At 38.5% G+C, this 13983-nt stretch overlaps 1 protein-coding gene across 2 annotated transcripts; it reads left to right on the forward strand.

The window, feature by feature from the left end:
• Nucleotides 1-248: 248 nt before the first annotated feature.
• On the forward strand, nucleotides 249-9657 carry LOC122669547. Of its 2 annotated transcripts, XM_043866330.1 has the most exons (5): nucleotides 249-404; nucleotides 585-630; nucleotides 2318-3196; nucleotides 7461-8263; nucleotides 8492-9657. In XM_043866330.1, the coding sequence occupies exons 2-5, from the start codon at nucleotides 625-627 to the stop codon at nucleotides 9426-9428; spliced, it is 2625 nt and encodes an 874-aa protein (XP_043722265.1). In that variant the 5' UTR covers nucleotides 249-404; nucleotides 585-624; the 3' UTR covers nucleotides 9429-9657. The 2 variants fall into 2 exon arrangements, with proteins under 2 accessions (XP_043722265.1, XP_043722264.1); XM_043866329.1 differs by having other exon boundaries at nucleotides 7461-9657.
• The last annotated feature ends 4326 nt before the right edge of the window (nucleotides 9658-13983 follow it).

A 13983-nucleotide genomic window follows, 5' to 3' on the forward strand; every position in this document is an offset into this window, starting at 1 on the left:
AAAAAGAAGATTAATCTGTTTTTAAAAGTCTCAGAGAAAAAAAGGGTAAAATGGTCAGAAGATAGTAAGAAATCCGCTTACGAACCCAGTGGTCGAATCCTCATGTAACCAAGAATTCTTCAAAACCAGCGGAAAACGAAAAGTAAATACTTTCTCTCTCCTCCTCTCCTTTCTCTCTCTCTCTCTCTGAGTGTTTTATTTAAATCGCCCTCCCTTACTGAAAACTCGTATATTAGATTATTTTCTCTCTCTACTCTCGAGCCCTTTCTCTACTATAGGAAAGAGGGAGAAACGACTTTGGTTTGGTTTTCCTCCCCTTGGCCTTCCCTCTCTTTTTCTTCCCTGCGAGTCCCCAAGAATTCTAAACCTTCGTTAGCCATGAAAGTTCAGGTTTCTTAAAGCAGGTAAACATCCTTTAGTGTCTTATTGTTCTCCCTATATGTCTTTCCTGTGTGTTGGTTTTATCACTGTGGTTTGTATGTGTGTGTTATGTTTCGTTTGATGCTATTGTTTTCGTAATTTTTCATGGAGAAGTTGACAATCGAGGTCAATCGATATATAACCATGAAGTCCCATTTGTGCAGGCATTCGTTCTCACGTGGGTTTTAACGTCCAAGCTCTTCCATGGAGGTTAGTAAATCTTATTTTTTTTCATTCCTCTGCATGTTCTGTTCCTTTTGTAAGACGATTTAATGTACTTCTCTTACTGTTTTTATGGTTTTTTAGTGTTGGAATAAGTTGATTTTGGTTGGATCACATGGGAATTCTCATAAAGAGTGTTGGTTCGTGATGCTTGTGTGTTTCGCTCAGTCCGAACGTTGTTCGTGTGGTTCATAAGATATGGAGTTCAGTATCTAGAGTTTAGCACAATTGGGCTTCTTCCCAATTTGGTCTTTCCCTTTTTTTGTGTTTTTTGATGTTATTTTGAGATGGTTGTTTATGGGCTAGAGCGTTAGGTGTTGCTTCGGGTTTGAGTATGGATCTGGGATTCTTTATCATTGACATAGGTTTCTAATATTGAGGCTCTGCTTCTATGCGTTTATTGCTGTTTGTGGTTGGGTCATAGGAATCTGGTTTGTGGGTTTATTGAGTGTTTCTATCATGTATATATTTTCAGCATTGTATTCGGAGTTCAACTTATAGCATTCCCTCTGATTCACTTACACATTGGGATCTTTTCTGCTCAAATACTCTTTCGGTTTCAGTTACATGTTTATTTAAATTTCCCCATCTATACGTAATTTGGTTTGCCTAATTGGCTCAATGAGGTCAAGTTTTTTATTATGAGGAATTGCCTGCTTGAATTCTTATGGTTTTCTCTTTAGCAAATAGAATATATATGGTTTCGATTGTTGAATCTTACAATGAAAAAAATCCATTTAACCTGTGTCATCTTGTTAGAGGAGCTCTATGATACTCATTTAGGCTTTGTGTTTTCCTGATTAAGAATTGACACATAGTCAGTGTTTGTCATTCCTTCTGGATTATCTTATCACTGTATTCCACTGCAGTCAAATATTCTGAATTTTACATGTGCATTTCTTTTGGCATTAGGGACAGGATTTATTTGTCTATAGAATTAACTTGGGGGATCCAAACTATCATCTTGAAGTTGTTTTTTTGGGATGTCATTTTAGTAGATATTAGGGTTCAGGTTGTTTTATGGTTTGCGATCCATGAAGAGGTCGTGGAATTTAATTGAAATCCAATTGTTATATACTAAACTTTTACTGGTGACTTATCACTCAGTTAATCATGGAAAGGACATTCCATGAAAACAAAAGAGGATGGTTTTCTGTGCATGTTACAGAGGTGATTTTGTTGCACACTGTTTTTGCCACTATTTCACTACGTTCAATTTCAGCAGCAATGCTAATGCAGCATCTACTGCTCAGAATCACATCCATGTCATTTCTATTAGTAAATCTCTAGCTTGATTGGTTCCTTGTTGTAACATGGATAATTTTCTTCCTTTTCTAGCAATGTGAATCAAATATTTTGTTTCTTCAGTTTTAAAGTTCCAAGTATTTGCATATCGTATTATTTTGGTGGGTAAGCAGGTTGGTATATTGGTCTCTAACCAGGGTTTTGAGCCCAGGTTTATCATAGATTTAAAGGGTAATCCATTTTGGTTAATGTTATCTTGCTTAATCTTTGCTTAAATTAATTTTTATTTGACATAATAATTTAATCTACCACCCTGTCACAATTTGCAAATAATTTTATCTGTTTTCAGTTGTATTTAAAGTATTTGATTCATATTTATGCCAGAGGATTTGATTAATTTCCTTGGTTTATTCTTTTTATGTTTTAACAGATGGATTCAGCAGAACTGAATAAAGAACTCGAAGCCATAGAAGAAACACCTGTTGACCTGTCACTTGAACCAGCTTCTCCTGAAATAAGCAGTATCTTTGGAGAACCACAAGTGTTTCCCCGAATTGGGGATCAGTACCAGGTGGAAATTCCGCTTCTAATAAAAGAATCCGACTGTCTTCAGCTTAAAAAAAAGCGAAGTGATGCAGAAGACATGGTTGATGTTAGTCAATCTTTTTTAGTGGGATTACCCATCCCTATTATGTGGGTCCATGATGGAGTTACTAATATTAAGTGTGAATCACTGGAATGTCTCAGTGATCCAGATGATACTATGAACCGAAATGGGTTGGTAGAATCTGAAAGCAACAAAGAGAACCAGGTGGTTTCTAATAATGGAGATTTGAAACGTGAATCTTTGGATTTTGCCCCCAAATATGGAAAAGGACTAGAGCCATCAGCAAGCCTTGAATTTACTGTGGTAAGCAGGCAGATAGATGTGTTTCCTATGTTGCAAGAAAAGAAGCCTAACCTAGACCAGAGGCATGGAGGCAGAACTTATTGTCCAGTTCCAGGGTCTTTAGGTGGATCTTGGAGTGACATTGACAAGGAGAGTTTTATCCTTGGTCTATATATCTTTGGGAAGAATCTTAATCAGGTGAAGAGATTTATGGAGAGTAAAGAGATGGGGGATATACAATCTTTCTATTATGGGGAGTTTTATAGGTCTGATGGGCATCGTAAGTGGTCAGAGTGCAGGAAGATAAGAAGCAGAAGATGTATACATGGGCAAAAGATTTTTACTGCATGGAGGCAACAAGAATTGTTGTCACGCTTGCTTCCTCGCATGTCAGAGGATTGCCAGAATACGTTGCTAGAGGTATACATAATATATTTTCGAAGTCAATTGGAACCTTTACTTTTGGAATTTACTGATCAGCATAAGTTGTTTCTAATGAGATTTGTGTGTATATAAAATGGTGATTATATTTTGTAAATTATTATTCACATGATATTTATTAGGGAGTACATAATATTTTATTTTTGTTCTATGAGCTGAATCAAATTTTTTTTTTTAAAACTATATTAGCTTTGATTGCAAAACAGGATTCATGTAGCCAACCCCATTCAGTTGGGATAAGTCAGGCTTAGTTGATTTTAGTTTACTTAAGGTTACAATGACATCGCATGCCCTCATCAAGTCTTGGAATGAACATATCAGGACAAGGTGTGGGTCTATAAGCAAAATGAAGGTCAGCGAGCTATGTTACCCAGGTATGGGTATGGGGTTCAAGTACACTATGTGTCAAGGAGATGAATCAAATTGACTCCCAAAACTTAGGATATGGATGGCGTCTCCAAAATTGGCCATGGGTACAGGGACTTGGCTACAATGTGTTTACGGGTGGTTTATTCTTCTTGTTCTTCTTCATAGACATGTCCGAGTGTCTGACTGCTGAGATCAGACATGTATTCCATACCCACAAGCCCATAAGCTTGTCCTCTTGTACATGGGAACTCCAATGATACATGACATGTTTGGGTAATAAGATGATTTATTAGTTTAATTATTACTATCATATTATAATTAATTGGTTGGTGGCTCATTATAAGATTAATGCTGTATAGGCAGTGAGCTACTTGGTCTTGGAGATATTTCGAGGGACCATTTTTGGTTGAACATGGAGAATATCAATACGCTGAGGGCGGGCCTTGGTGCAACGGTAAGGTTGCTCCATTGTGATCAAGTGGTCATGGGTTCGAGTCTGGAAATAGCCTCTCTGCGAAAGCAGGGGTAAGGCTGTGTACATTATGACCTCCCAGAGGCCCAGACCCTGCATTGGCGGGAGCCTCGTGCACTAGGTATGCCCTTTTTTATGGAGAATATCAGTACATCAGGGGGAATGACTTCGATCTTTGGTTTGAACAGAAGTTGAGTGAAATCCCTTGAGTGGTACTTAAACTCTGCTTTTTTGGGTAGCTGGGTTTGGGGGTGTGGGAGGTTTGTCAGTGCTTTGGCCTTGATAAGATAATACAAATGTCATCAGTTAAATGTCATATATCTGGATGGTATCTCATCTTGATTATGGAGTCAACAGGTCACCATGTTAGCTAACTCCTTGATTTGCTGATGTGAACATTGTGATTTTCAGGTAATGGACCATGTTATGGAGATGGTCTGGTGACAGGAGATAACCTGACATCTTAAGATCAAGTGGTTATTTTCATTTTTGCAGTTGCTTGGGTTTGTTGTAATTTTCTCACTTTAAACTTGGTTGGGATAAATACTGTGGAGGAAAAAGAACAGGATGTAAATAAGTTGATTTTATCTAACATATAAATTAATCCTATTCTTGGGGCCTTGTCGAATCCAAACTTGTGTCTGTGCCAGATTTTGAGACCCATCCCTATCTTTGTAACATAGTGGATTGCTAAGTGCCACCTTGGTTCACTAGTTTGATTATTAGTGCATGGGTTTTGGGTTGTGCTGAGAACAAAATTTTGGCCATAGAGCATAGCTGAATGAATCGTCTTTTGGGTCTTATTCTGCTTAGCTTATGTATGGGACTTAATTTGGATAAGCCCGGATTAGGCCTACCCAAGGAAACTAGCTGATTAATGTATACATGGAGTAGTGGCAGTAGTCATCATTCATGAAACTATTTTGAATGATTAGAGCTTGGCTAAGAAAATTGTATTTTGGGACCATTCAACTATTTTCACTATTTTCAGGTTTGTATCTTCTGTGAAAGCTTGGATCTCAAGTCTAGTACTACCATTCAGACTTATAATTTTTGCAATCTCCTTGCCTTTGGAGTCTAAATGTTGTGCCAAATAACTCTACACTAATGCCTGTTATTGGTCTTCCTGACATATGGTTTCTCTTATCTTCTTAGTTTCATGGAATGCATCAATTTCTAATTTTATCTTATTCTCTTGCTGCTCATCCATTGCAACATCTATTTCTTGGTTATGACTTATGACTTTGATTTCTGTCATTTTATTCCATGTCTTATCGTTATTCTTTAAGTTCTGTTAAGAAATATCCTTAACCCGATTGGTAATGACAGTCATCCAATACTTGGTAGAATTCATCCACTCCATTACAGTGCTCCAATTCTATGGCAACATCTTGTTCATCTTCCTTATTGCTATCAGGACCATGAATTGTGAAAAATGGTAATGTCCTGGGTTTTTTTTTTCCTTTTCCCCAACTCTCAACTAAAATCCTTATTTTTCTTGTGGAGTAGCCATCTTTGAATAAACAGAATCATTAAATCTAATTTATAAATAATTACTGAAACATGTGCGCTGGAGGATTGACTGTGGTGCAAACAATATAACCTTCCAATGACTCTTAAAGCTTAGAGGCTGTCATGTTTTCACTTAAGGATTCATATGATTTGCTAATCTAAGTTTTCGACAGAATAGTACAGGTTTGCTTGCTAGTCTTGTTAAAGCATCCTGGTGCCTCAGTGACCGGCTTTTCCTTTAGGCCGGGAGAGAAGTCACTAAGGTGCTATTGTACTGTGCCTGGATAGTAACATATCTTCCTTGCCACCTGCTGGTTCTTGAGGGTTTGACGCAACCCAGAGCTTGTTGGTGGTCTCTTGGTTACAGTTTATCCTCACCTAGGAAACCCAGCAACTCATAGGCATGAATTCTAGCTATCTGTGTAGGACCTATCTAGGGACATAACTGGGATTAGTAATCACTTCTTTTCTCCCTAGCTATGTCCATGATCCTGTATAATCATCATATCATTATTATTCTATTGTGTTCCTCTTATCTTCTGAATCTTCCAGAAGTATCGTAGTTGTTGAAACTATTGTTGGGTATAGCATAGTTTTCATTTTATCTTTCCATCACAAATACTTATTACAATTGTGAAAATAAATGAAATTTTAATGTTCGTAAAAGCAGTATTTCTAAGGTAAATTTGTAGCCTAAGTGACAAGCTCGCCCCATTTTCTGAATTTGGCCTTTTCCGACTGTTGTGCATGCATCAGGTACATGCTGACGGTTCTACTCAATATATTAGCTTATCGTTTTTTCGACTGGTATTTGCAACTAGTATATAAGTCTAAATTGACATCCATATTGAATGCAGTGAAACCAAATCATATGGCCAGCATTTCCTCATCAGCTTTAGCCACACTACACTTATTTGAATTAATCAACTACCTTTATCCTTCACTTTGTGGACAAGCTTGATAAGAACTGAAACCTATGCAAATAAGAGTTGACACTCAACTCAACTGATCCTTAGCCTAACTAAATTGGGCTGGCCACACAAATCCTGTTTTATCATTTAGCTCACTGCTATATCTGGGGTTAACATTCCATGCTTAGAACATTCAAATGTGTAGGAGCAAAGCTTGGGAATTTGGAACAGTGAACCAAGAATGTGCAGACCATTATTATGATTTAAAATACATGCAGATGATGTGCCTATCTGCTGCTGAGGTGATATCAGCCAAATATTGATAACTTTTTGTTTGTACGAGTATTTTTCTGTTAGGATTAATGCATACAGACATAGGATACCAATGAAAGGAAATGGATTAGAAATTACAGGCATTTCTTGAAAAACTAAACAATGAAAAAGAATGGAAAGAAATGCATTTGAAGTTTCATGGAGACATATTTTGAAAAATTAAGTGTTCTTACATGTTTTGCTTGTTAAAAATTTAAATATCCTGTAGATGCTTTTCCTATGAGTATGTTGACTCCCTTAGGAAGAGTTTGATGTCAGCAAAATATAAACCTCCCAAATACTATTCATCGAAATTAGCAAAGGGTTTAATTCTCCCTTGCAGACTTAATTTGAAGTGAGTGTATGAAATATGTCAGAAATTTTGTTGCTACTTCCAATCTCCTCGAAATTTTACATGCTCCTAGATTTTCTGGTATTGTTGTCAAAATTTCTCTGTTAAAGCCTCCTGTATTGTCATTCTTGACTTTTCCCCTCCTCTGGTAAGCTTTAGATGATAATTCTTATACTTGCAGAAGTCTCCTAAATCTTTTGTTGTAGTGATTGGTTATTAAAATGTTGAAATTGTATCTGCAATTATTATTGCTTTTTATCTGTTTAGCAAATACTGTGTTTTTCTGTCTGCAAATAAGTTGTGATCAATTTGCAGGTCTCTAGGACATTTGGAGAGGGGAAAATTTCTTTGGAAGAATATGTCTCTGCTTTAAAGGCTACAGTTGGCATGAACAACCTCATTGAAGCTGTAGGAATTGGTAAAGGGAAGCAAGACTTGACCGGCATCGTGATGGAGCCATTAAAATCCAATCATGTTATTCCTGTTCGTCCTGAAATACCAGTCGGCAAGGCATGCTCATCTCTTACGTCTGGGGACATCATCAAGTTTCTAACAGGAGACTTCCGGTTAAGCAAAGCCCGGTCAAATGATCTCTTTTGGGAAGCTGTTTGGCCCCGTTTACTAGCAAGAGGGTGGCACTCTGAGCAGCCTAAGAATTATGGTTGTGCTGGTTCCAAGCATGCTCTGGTGTTCCTTATACCTGGTGTTAAGAAGTTCTCAAGAAGGAGACTTGTGAAAGGAAACCACTACTTTGATTCTGTTAGTGATGTCTTGAACAAAGTTGCATTAGACCCTAGTCTTCTGGAGCTTGAGGTTGAAGCGGTTAAAAGCAGTGTCCAGGAAGAATATAGGTGGGACTCAGAGCTGAAAGTGGATCAAGATGGATTCTCTGATCGTCAACGTCATTGTTATCTTCGACCACGCATTTCAAAGTGCAAGTTGGAGCTCATGAAGTTTACCATTGTGGATACCAGTTTGGCTTATGGAGCAGAACCATCAAAGTTGAGAGAACTAAGAAGTATACCTGTCAACACTACTAATACTTCCATCCAAACTAACATTTTGAGAGATCCTGAAAGGGATACCTCTGAGGAGATTGTGGATGATCCAGACATGGCTCATGATGACCCAGCTCATGGTCACAGTGATGACAATACTTCCAGCCCCCCAAAGGTCATGTTTAAAAGGGAACTTGACTCATCAAAGAGCATTGAGCATGAGATGCCAACTAACAGTCAAGATCCCTCTCATAGACCATCTGACAATCATGAAAATTCATGCCAGAATATTGAGGAGCAACCAAGGAAGACAATTTGCCAACTCAGCTGGATCCCTAATGGTCCAGATCCTTCCAATGGACCATTGGACAATCATGCAAATTCATATGCCAATATTGAAAAGCAACAGAGGAAGACAAAGTGCCAATTCGGCCAGAGTGTCAAACCCAGCCAGTCAAACCATGCCCCTGTCACAAAAAGACGGAGGTTAACTGCTTGTAATCAGTCAGAAACAAGCCACAGCAGGAACAGTTTTTTGGTGGCTCCAGTCCGAAAACAAGAGGAGCCTTCTTTCCAGTTATATTCACCTGATGCAAATGAGACCATAGTTTCTCAAGTGGTTCAATCTCTGGATAAGGTATCTTCTACTAGTTCTTCTGCTAACAGCAGTCCAGATGAGAGCAGTGAAGGGATTCTCAAAGGAAATGGTTTTGGTGAACTACCTAATGAGAAACGTCAACCACGGACTTTGATTGACCTTAATCTACCCCATGTTCCACCAGATTTTGAAACTGATGAACCCTTTACCATGGAGGTAGACAGCCAGGACGACCCCAGCACTAAGAGGACATTGTTACCATCTGAAACCGGTCAACAGCTAGAGGATTCTGAGGATATGAGAACCAGTACTGCCGAGCAGCAGCCTACTGTAAATTCCAGGAGGCAGAGCACGAGAAACCGGCCATTGACAACAAAAGCATTGGAAGCTCTTGCTTGTGGGTTCCTTAATACAAAGCGAAGGAAGAGGGGTGCAGAAACTCTTTCACAAGAGAACATAATATCAAGGCCTTCCAGGCGAGCCCGTGGTAGGGTAGGAGTTACTGGAAATTGGGGTGTTGAAGCTGGAGTTGTGGATTCCAAGGTTGTGGAGATGATGGTTGATTGTGAGTGTAGTGGTAACACAGTTGGCAAGCCTCAGGTTGGGTCTGAGAAAGGAACTCATGAGTTATTAGGGATGACCAATCCTACATATCATCCTGAAGTTTTGATGTGTAAAGATGATTGATATGGTTAGATGGTGATATCATTTGCCTGTTGCAGATGAAGATGCAAGAAAGTTTGGAAAGAGTGGTCCCCCAGTTGGCATGCCCAAGAACTTGCTTCACTGTGTTTAACCGTAATCTGGGGAGATCAATGTCTTTTTTGTTTGCTTTCATCCTATTATATACAAGGAGAAGAACAAAGTGCCGCTTCCCACTGGCTGCTTTGCATCTGGCAGGTGAAATCACTGAAACATTTTTTAGAAAAAATGAATAATGGTGCCTCAGCACAGGTTAGTTACATCAGATAGAACAAAAGATAGCTCTTGTAAAAATGAGAAAGAAGTGAGGGTGGCTTCAGAGGGAGTCAGATTTTTCAGAGAAGAACATTTGTCAGGTTCAACACTTTCCCATAATATTGATTTGCACTGATGCAAACGAGTTTTAATTGGGAGAGCTGGAGGGTGCCACTCCCTTATCTCAACTGAGATGAGAAATGCTGTACTTTGATGGTTGCATTCTGATTTCTTCCTGTAACTGTGCAGCCTCATTATACACAAATTGGGTACCCATAATTACTCATCCGGCAGTGTTGCAATAAACATGTTTTTGCCCATATGATTTTAGAGGTTTATACCCCATCGGTATCAAATTGGAGTTTCTATTTTGAAATTTTTTTTTTTTTTTTGTTGGGGGGGGGGGGGCGGGTTGGGGTTATTCTGCTATATTTTTACTGATATAGAGGATTCAAGTAATCAACAGAACTTGTTAAATTTGTCCAGCTGACTTTGGAAACATGTTTGATAATAGTAATACCTGAGTAGGAGTTGAGCAGATCATCATTGATTGTGTTTACAGGTGAGTCGACTATGGACTAGCACAGCAGTATAACTCCATAGTCCCAGCAGTGTAAGTGTAGCCTTTATGTGCTTCATTTATTGGCCAAGACATACAAGAAGCACAAGACCACTTGGTCTCTATGCCAGCTCGTGCAATTGATGAGGGCAGGGGCTGGCTGTCGCTATGTCCCGGGATTTCGCTTTCACCTGGGAGTCTTGGGTTGGGGGAAAGGAGGGGGGAGGGAGGGTTGGGTGTGTCTTTGTCCAATTGTTCATGGCTACAAACATGAAAATTTCTTCTTTTCTCCATTTTTTGGGGTTGGTGGAGTAGGCGGAGGTACCTTATATGCATTCACTGAACAGTTGAAAGAGAGATGATAGTTTCACAGTTACAAACTCTCTCCTCTGGTTAATTAATGGGCCTAAGGTACAAATGGTTCACATGAAATTTTTAGGAGGAAAAAATGCCACCTGGTCCTGTGTGGTGCGTGGCCCACACCTAGACACAGGGTCATGTGAAATGACCATCGTGCCCCCATGAAAGGCAAAATTTTGAAGGTGTGGCGGTCATTTTGCATGGCCCTGTGTCTGGACCCACATGCCACACACGACCAGGTGGTGTTCTCTTTTCCTATAGTATTACTCTATCTAACTCCCGTTAATGTTGGAATGGGGCTTTCAAAACAGCTTGCATTATAAGTAGGTTAATGTTGGACCAAAGACAAGGCTTGAACTGATTCATTAATGGGCTAGCTTTGACTGGGTTTGAAATTGGATCAAACCTGCATCCCCACAGGCCACAACTGCTTCCCCCTCTTACTTGATACTAATCACCAGAAATTTTTTTATATTTTTTACAATAAAAGGCTTCTTTCAAGTTTTAGTCTATAGCCACCAAGGGGATGCATAGACATACATGGGAGGGTACACCATTACAGGGGAGGAGGGTAAATGATTAAATTTAGCTCCAACATCTTACACTGATCAATCTAGGCCATTCCTTACATGTTGAACTGTCAGAATTTCCAAACCACCCTTCCACATGGCAAAACTAATTGTACTGTTCCAGACTCACATTTGCCTTTAATAGTCAATACCCTTACAAGAAATGTTTGGAGCGTCCTTGGGAATGAGATATTATCTACCCACCTCCCCCCACTCCCTTAAAAATGAGCAATTCTCCTCCTAAAAGGCTTTGGAATCCTTTTTACTACGAATTGTTGAAGTGTTCAACCTAAAAACTTAAGCTATTAAGTGATGCAATCCCACTAGTATACGAAGGCATCCAAGGTCCCCGAGTTTTACAATTTAAAATTATTCCCAACAAGGACATTTTTTGGATCCTAATGTTTCATGCCTTTATATAGTACTACATAAATAATATAAACCACCAATGTTTCTATCAAAGTTCTTTTCTGATAGGACCCACATTAACATCCAATTTGATCTTTAAATATTCAAAAAACAATAGAATCAAGAGTCTCACACCATTTGAAAGACCGACCTAACTGATAATTAATACATTTTTTTTTCATAATCAAAACATCATTTTCATGTCATATAATATGTCTTACTAGAAAAGAACATAAGAGTGGTAGATCTATCCATGGAGGCTTCGTTTGCTTGTGTTCTCATGTGATTGGTTTGGATTTGAATTATAATGCATTGTGACAAAGCCAAGATCTAAATTCTGTCTTAAGTGTGTGTCCTTTCTTTATATAAATGAGCTTAAACGAATCAAAGTAAGAGAGGTGAGAGAGAATGAGTGATGTGGGTAGTTTGTCTTTTTACATGGTTTTGCTCATTTTTGAAGTTTTAATTCTTCAAAAATATCAATGTTTCATCATGGCTCCAAAAATGCTTTTTGAGATGGGGGAACAATGAAGATGGCTGGAAATTAATCCATTTTTGTCTTAACCAAATTCTGACGTTCCTTGTTGTTTCTCATTTAATGTTAAAAATTCATACTTAAATCTAATTGAACTAATGATCTTAACGAGTAGTGATTGCTATGTCTTGCCCAATAATGCCTTCATCTCCATAAACATGCATAAATGCTTGTACTCATCAATAGAGGGATTAAGATAATATTGTGAATTAGTAGTTTCAAAATGTGGTCCCGTTGCCCACTTTAATTAACATACATACATACATACTACTAGTTTATGTCTTGGGTTCATTAAAGAAAATCCATATAAAAGAAAAGGGTCGGCGTTCTTTGTATGGGAACGTGGCCCCTATGCATGCGGGGCCAATGAAAACACTTGCGTTGGCATCATGGGGGTCGAAAATTCTATCTTTAATGATGGGGGAGAGAGGGTGGGGGAGGGGGAAGAGGGGGGGGGCGCAAAGCAGTCATTTCGGCCCATTTTGTGTTTGGGCATTGGCGATACACTCCACTAGAGAGAACTTTTCTCTAAAAGAAAAATTTTCATATTGGGTACTAAGGAATATTAGTGGGATTTTTCAAGATTTATCTTAAATTGGTCAGTGTCAAGGTATAAAAATCCTGTCTTTGAAATCTTTACTTACTACCTCAATTCATGTCTTTTCAGGTCTTCCCACTTGACCTTAAAAGATGACTCCAACTCCAAAAACTCTATTTAGAGCTAAAAGGCTACCAAGGCTACAACAGGCTAAAAAGGCTAAAACATGCATGGATGGATAAGAAAGAGAAGGTGGCATGTTATGACATTCTATGTCATCTCTTTTCATAGATATATATAAGAATAAAATAAATAATATAGGGGGAAGAGACTTGCCAACAGGCAGAAAATTATCACGTCAAGTACTTGACGCGGTCAAATGTGCATCGTGCGGTTGGACACCGCCCATGTGCGTATAGTGGCGATGCACACTTGACCGCGTCAAGTACTTGACCGCGTCAAGTACTTGACGCGATAACGATTCCCAACAGGCCCAACACTAGCTCTCATAGCTTAGGATCTGTTGTCGATAGATTCTGACCTTGCTGATGTGTATTTTCTGTAAGAGAGAACAAATGATGGGACGATGGACCCGAGGTAAACTTGAGGTTAATCTCCGATGATAAAGTTAGATCTGGGCAATAGTTAATATGAAAAGTGAAATTCGATAAGAGTGGTAAATGTGATTACCTACCCCTAATTGCTACTATTCCTTTTATAGTTCGGGTCAGTTGAATTGTAACTGCCCACTTGGGTGGGTGGTCAACAATAACAACCCTAAAGTGGTGGGTCGGTTACAGTGACTCACCTGAATGGAAGTAAATAGAACATAAAAATCCCATGTATCCCCAATGACGGTGGATCACTTGCTTATCAAGATCTCCATTTATTTCGTCCACGTGTCAGTTATATGATAAAATATTTTTCATGTACATCGGGATCTGAGGAAGAATATATTCTTTCAGTTTCTAATAATCATATAGTAATCTTGCATTAGTTATGTAGGATGGAATGAAACCTTAGATATGACTAGGAGAATCTTCATACTTTACTATGTTAACCCTCTAAATTAAATAAAGGAACCCAAGGATTGGAAGGCTTTGATAGTCTAATAATTGCATTTGTTTAAGGCTAAGCCTTCCTCTTATGTATAGGTCAGTTGTTTAAAATTGTATTAGGAAGCTAAGCTAAAATTTTTGAAGAGAAATGTTTGTTAAACAAAGATTTGTCAGGAGGCATGAAAAAACGATGCTAATAAGTTGATCCTTTATTGGTTAAACATAGATGTGGTTTCTGAAAATATAGGATAAAGCCTA

Source organism: Telopea speciosissima, chromosome 7 (genome assembly GCF_018873765.1).
Source record: "Telopea speciosissima isolate NSW1024214 ecotype Mountain lineage chromosome 7, Tspe_v1, whole genome shotgun sequence".
Classification (NCBI taxonomy): Eukaryota; Viridiplantae; Streptophyta; class Magnoliopsida; order Proteales; family Proteaceae; genus Telopea; species Telopea speciosissima.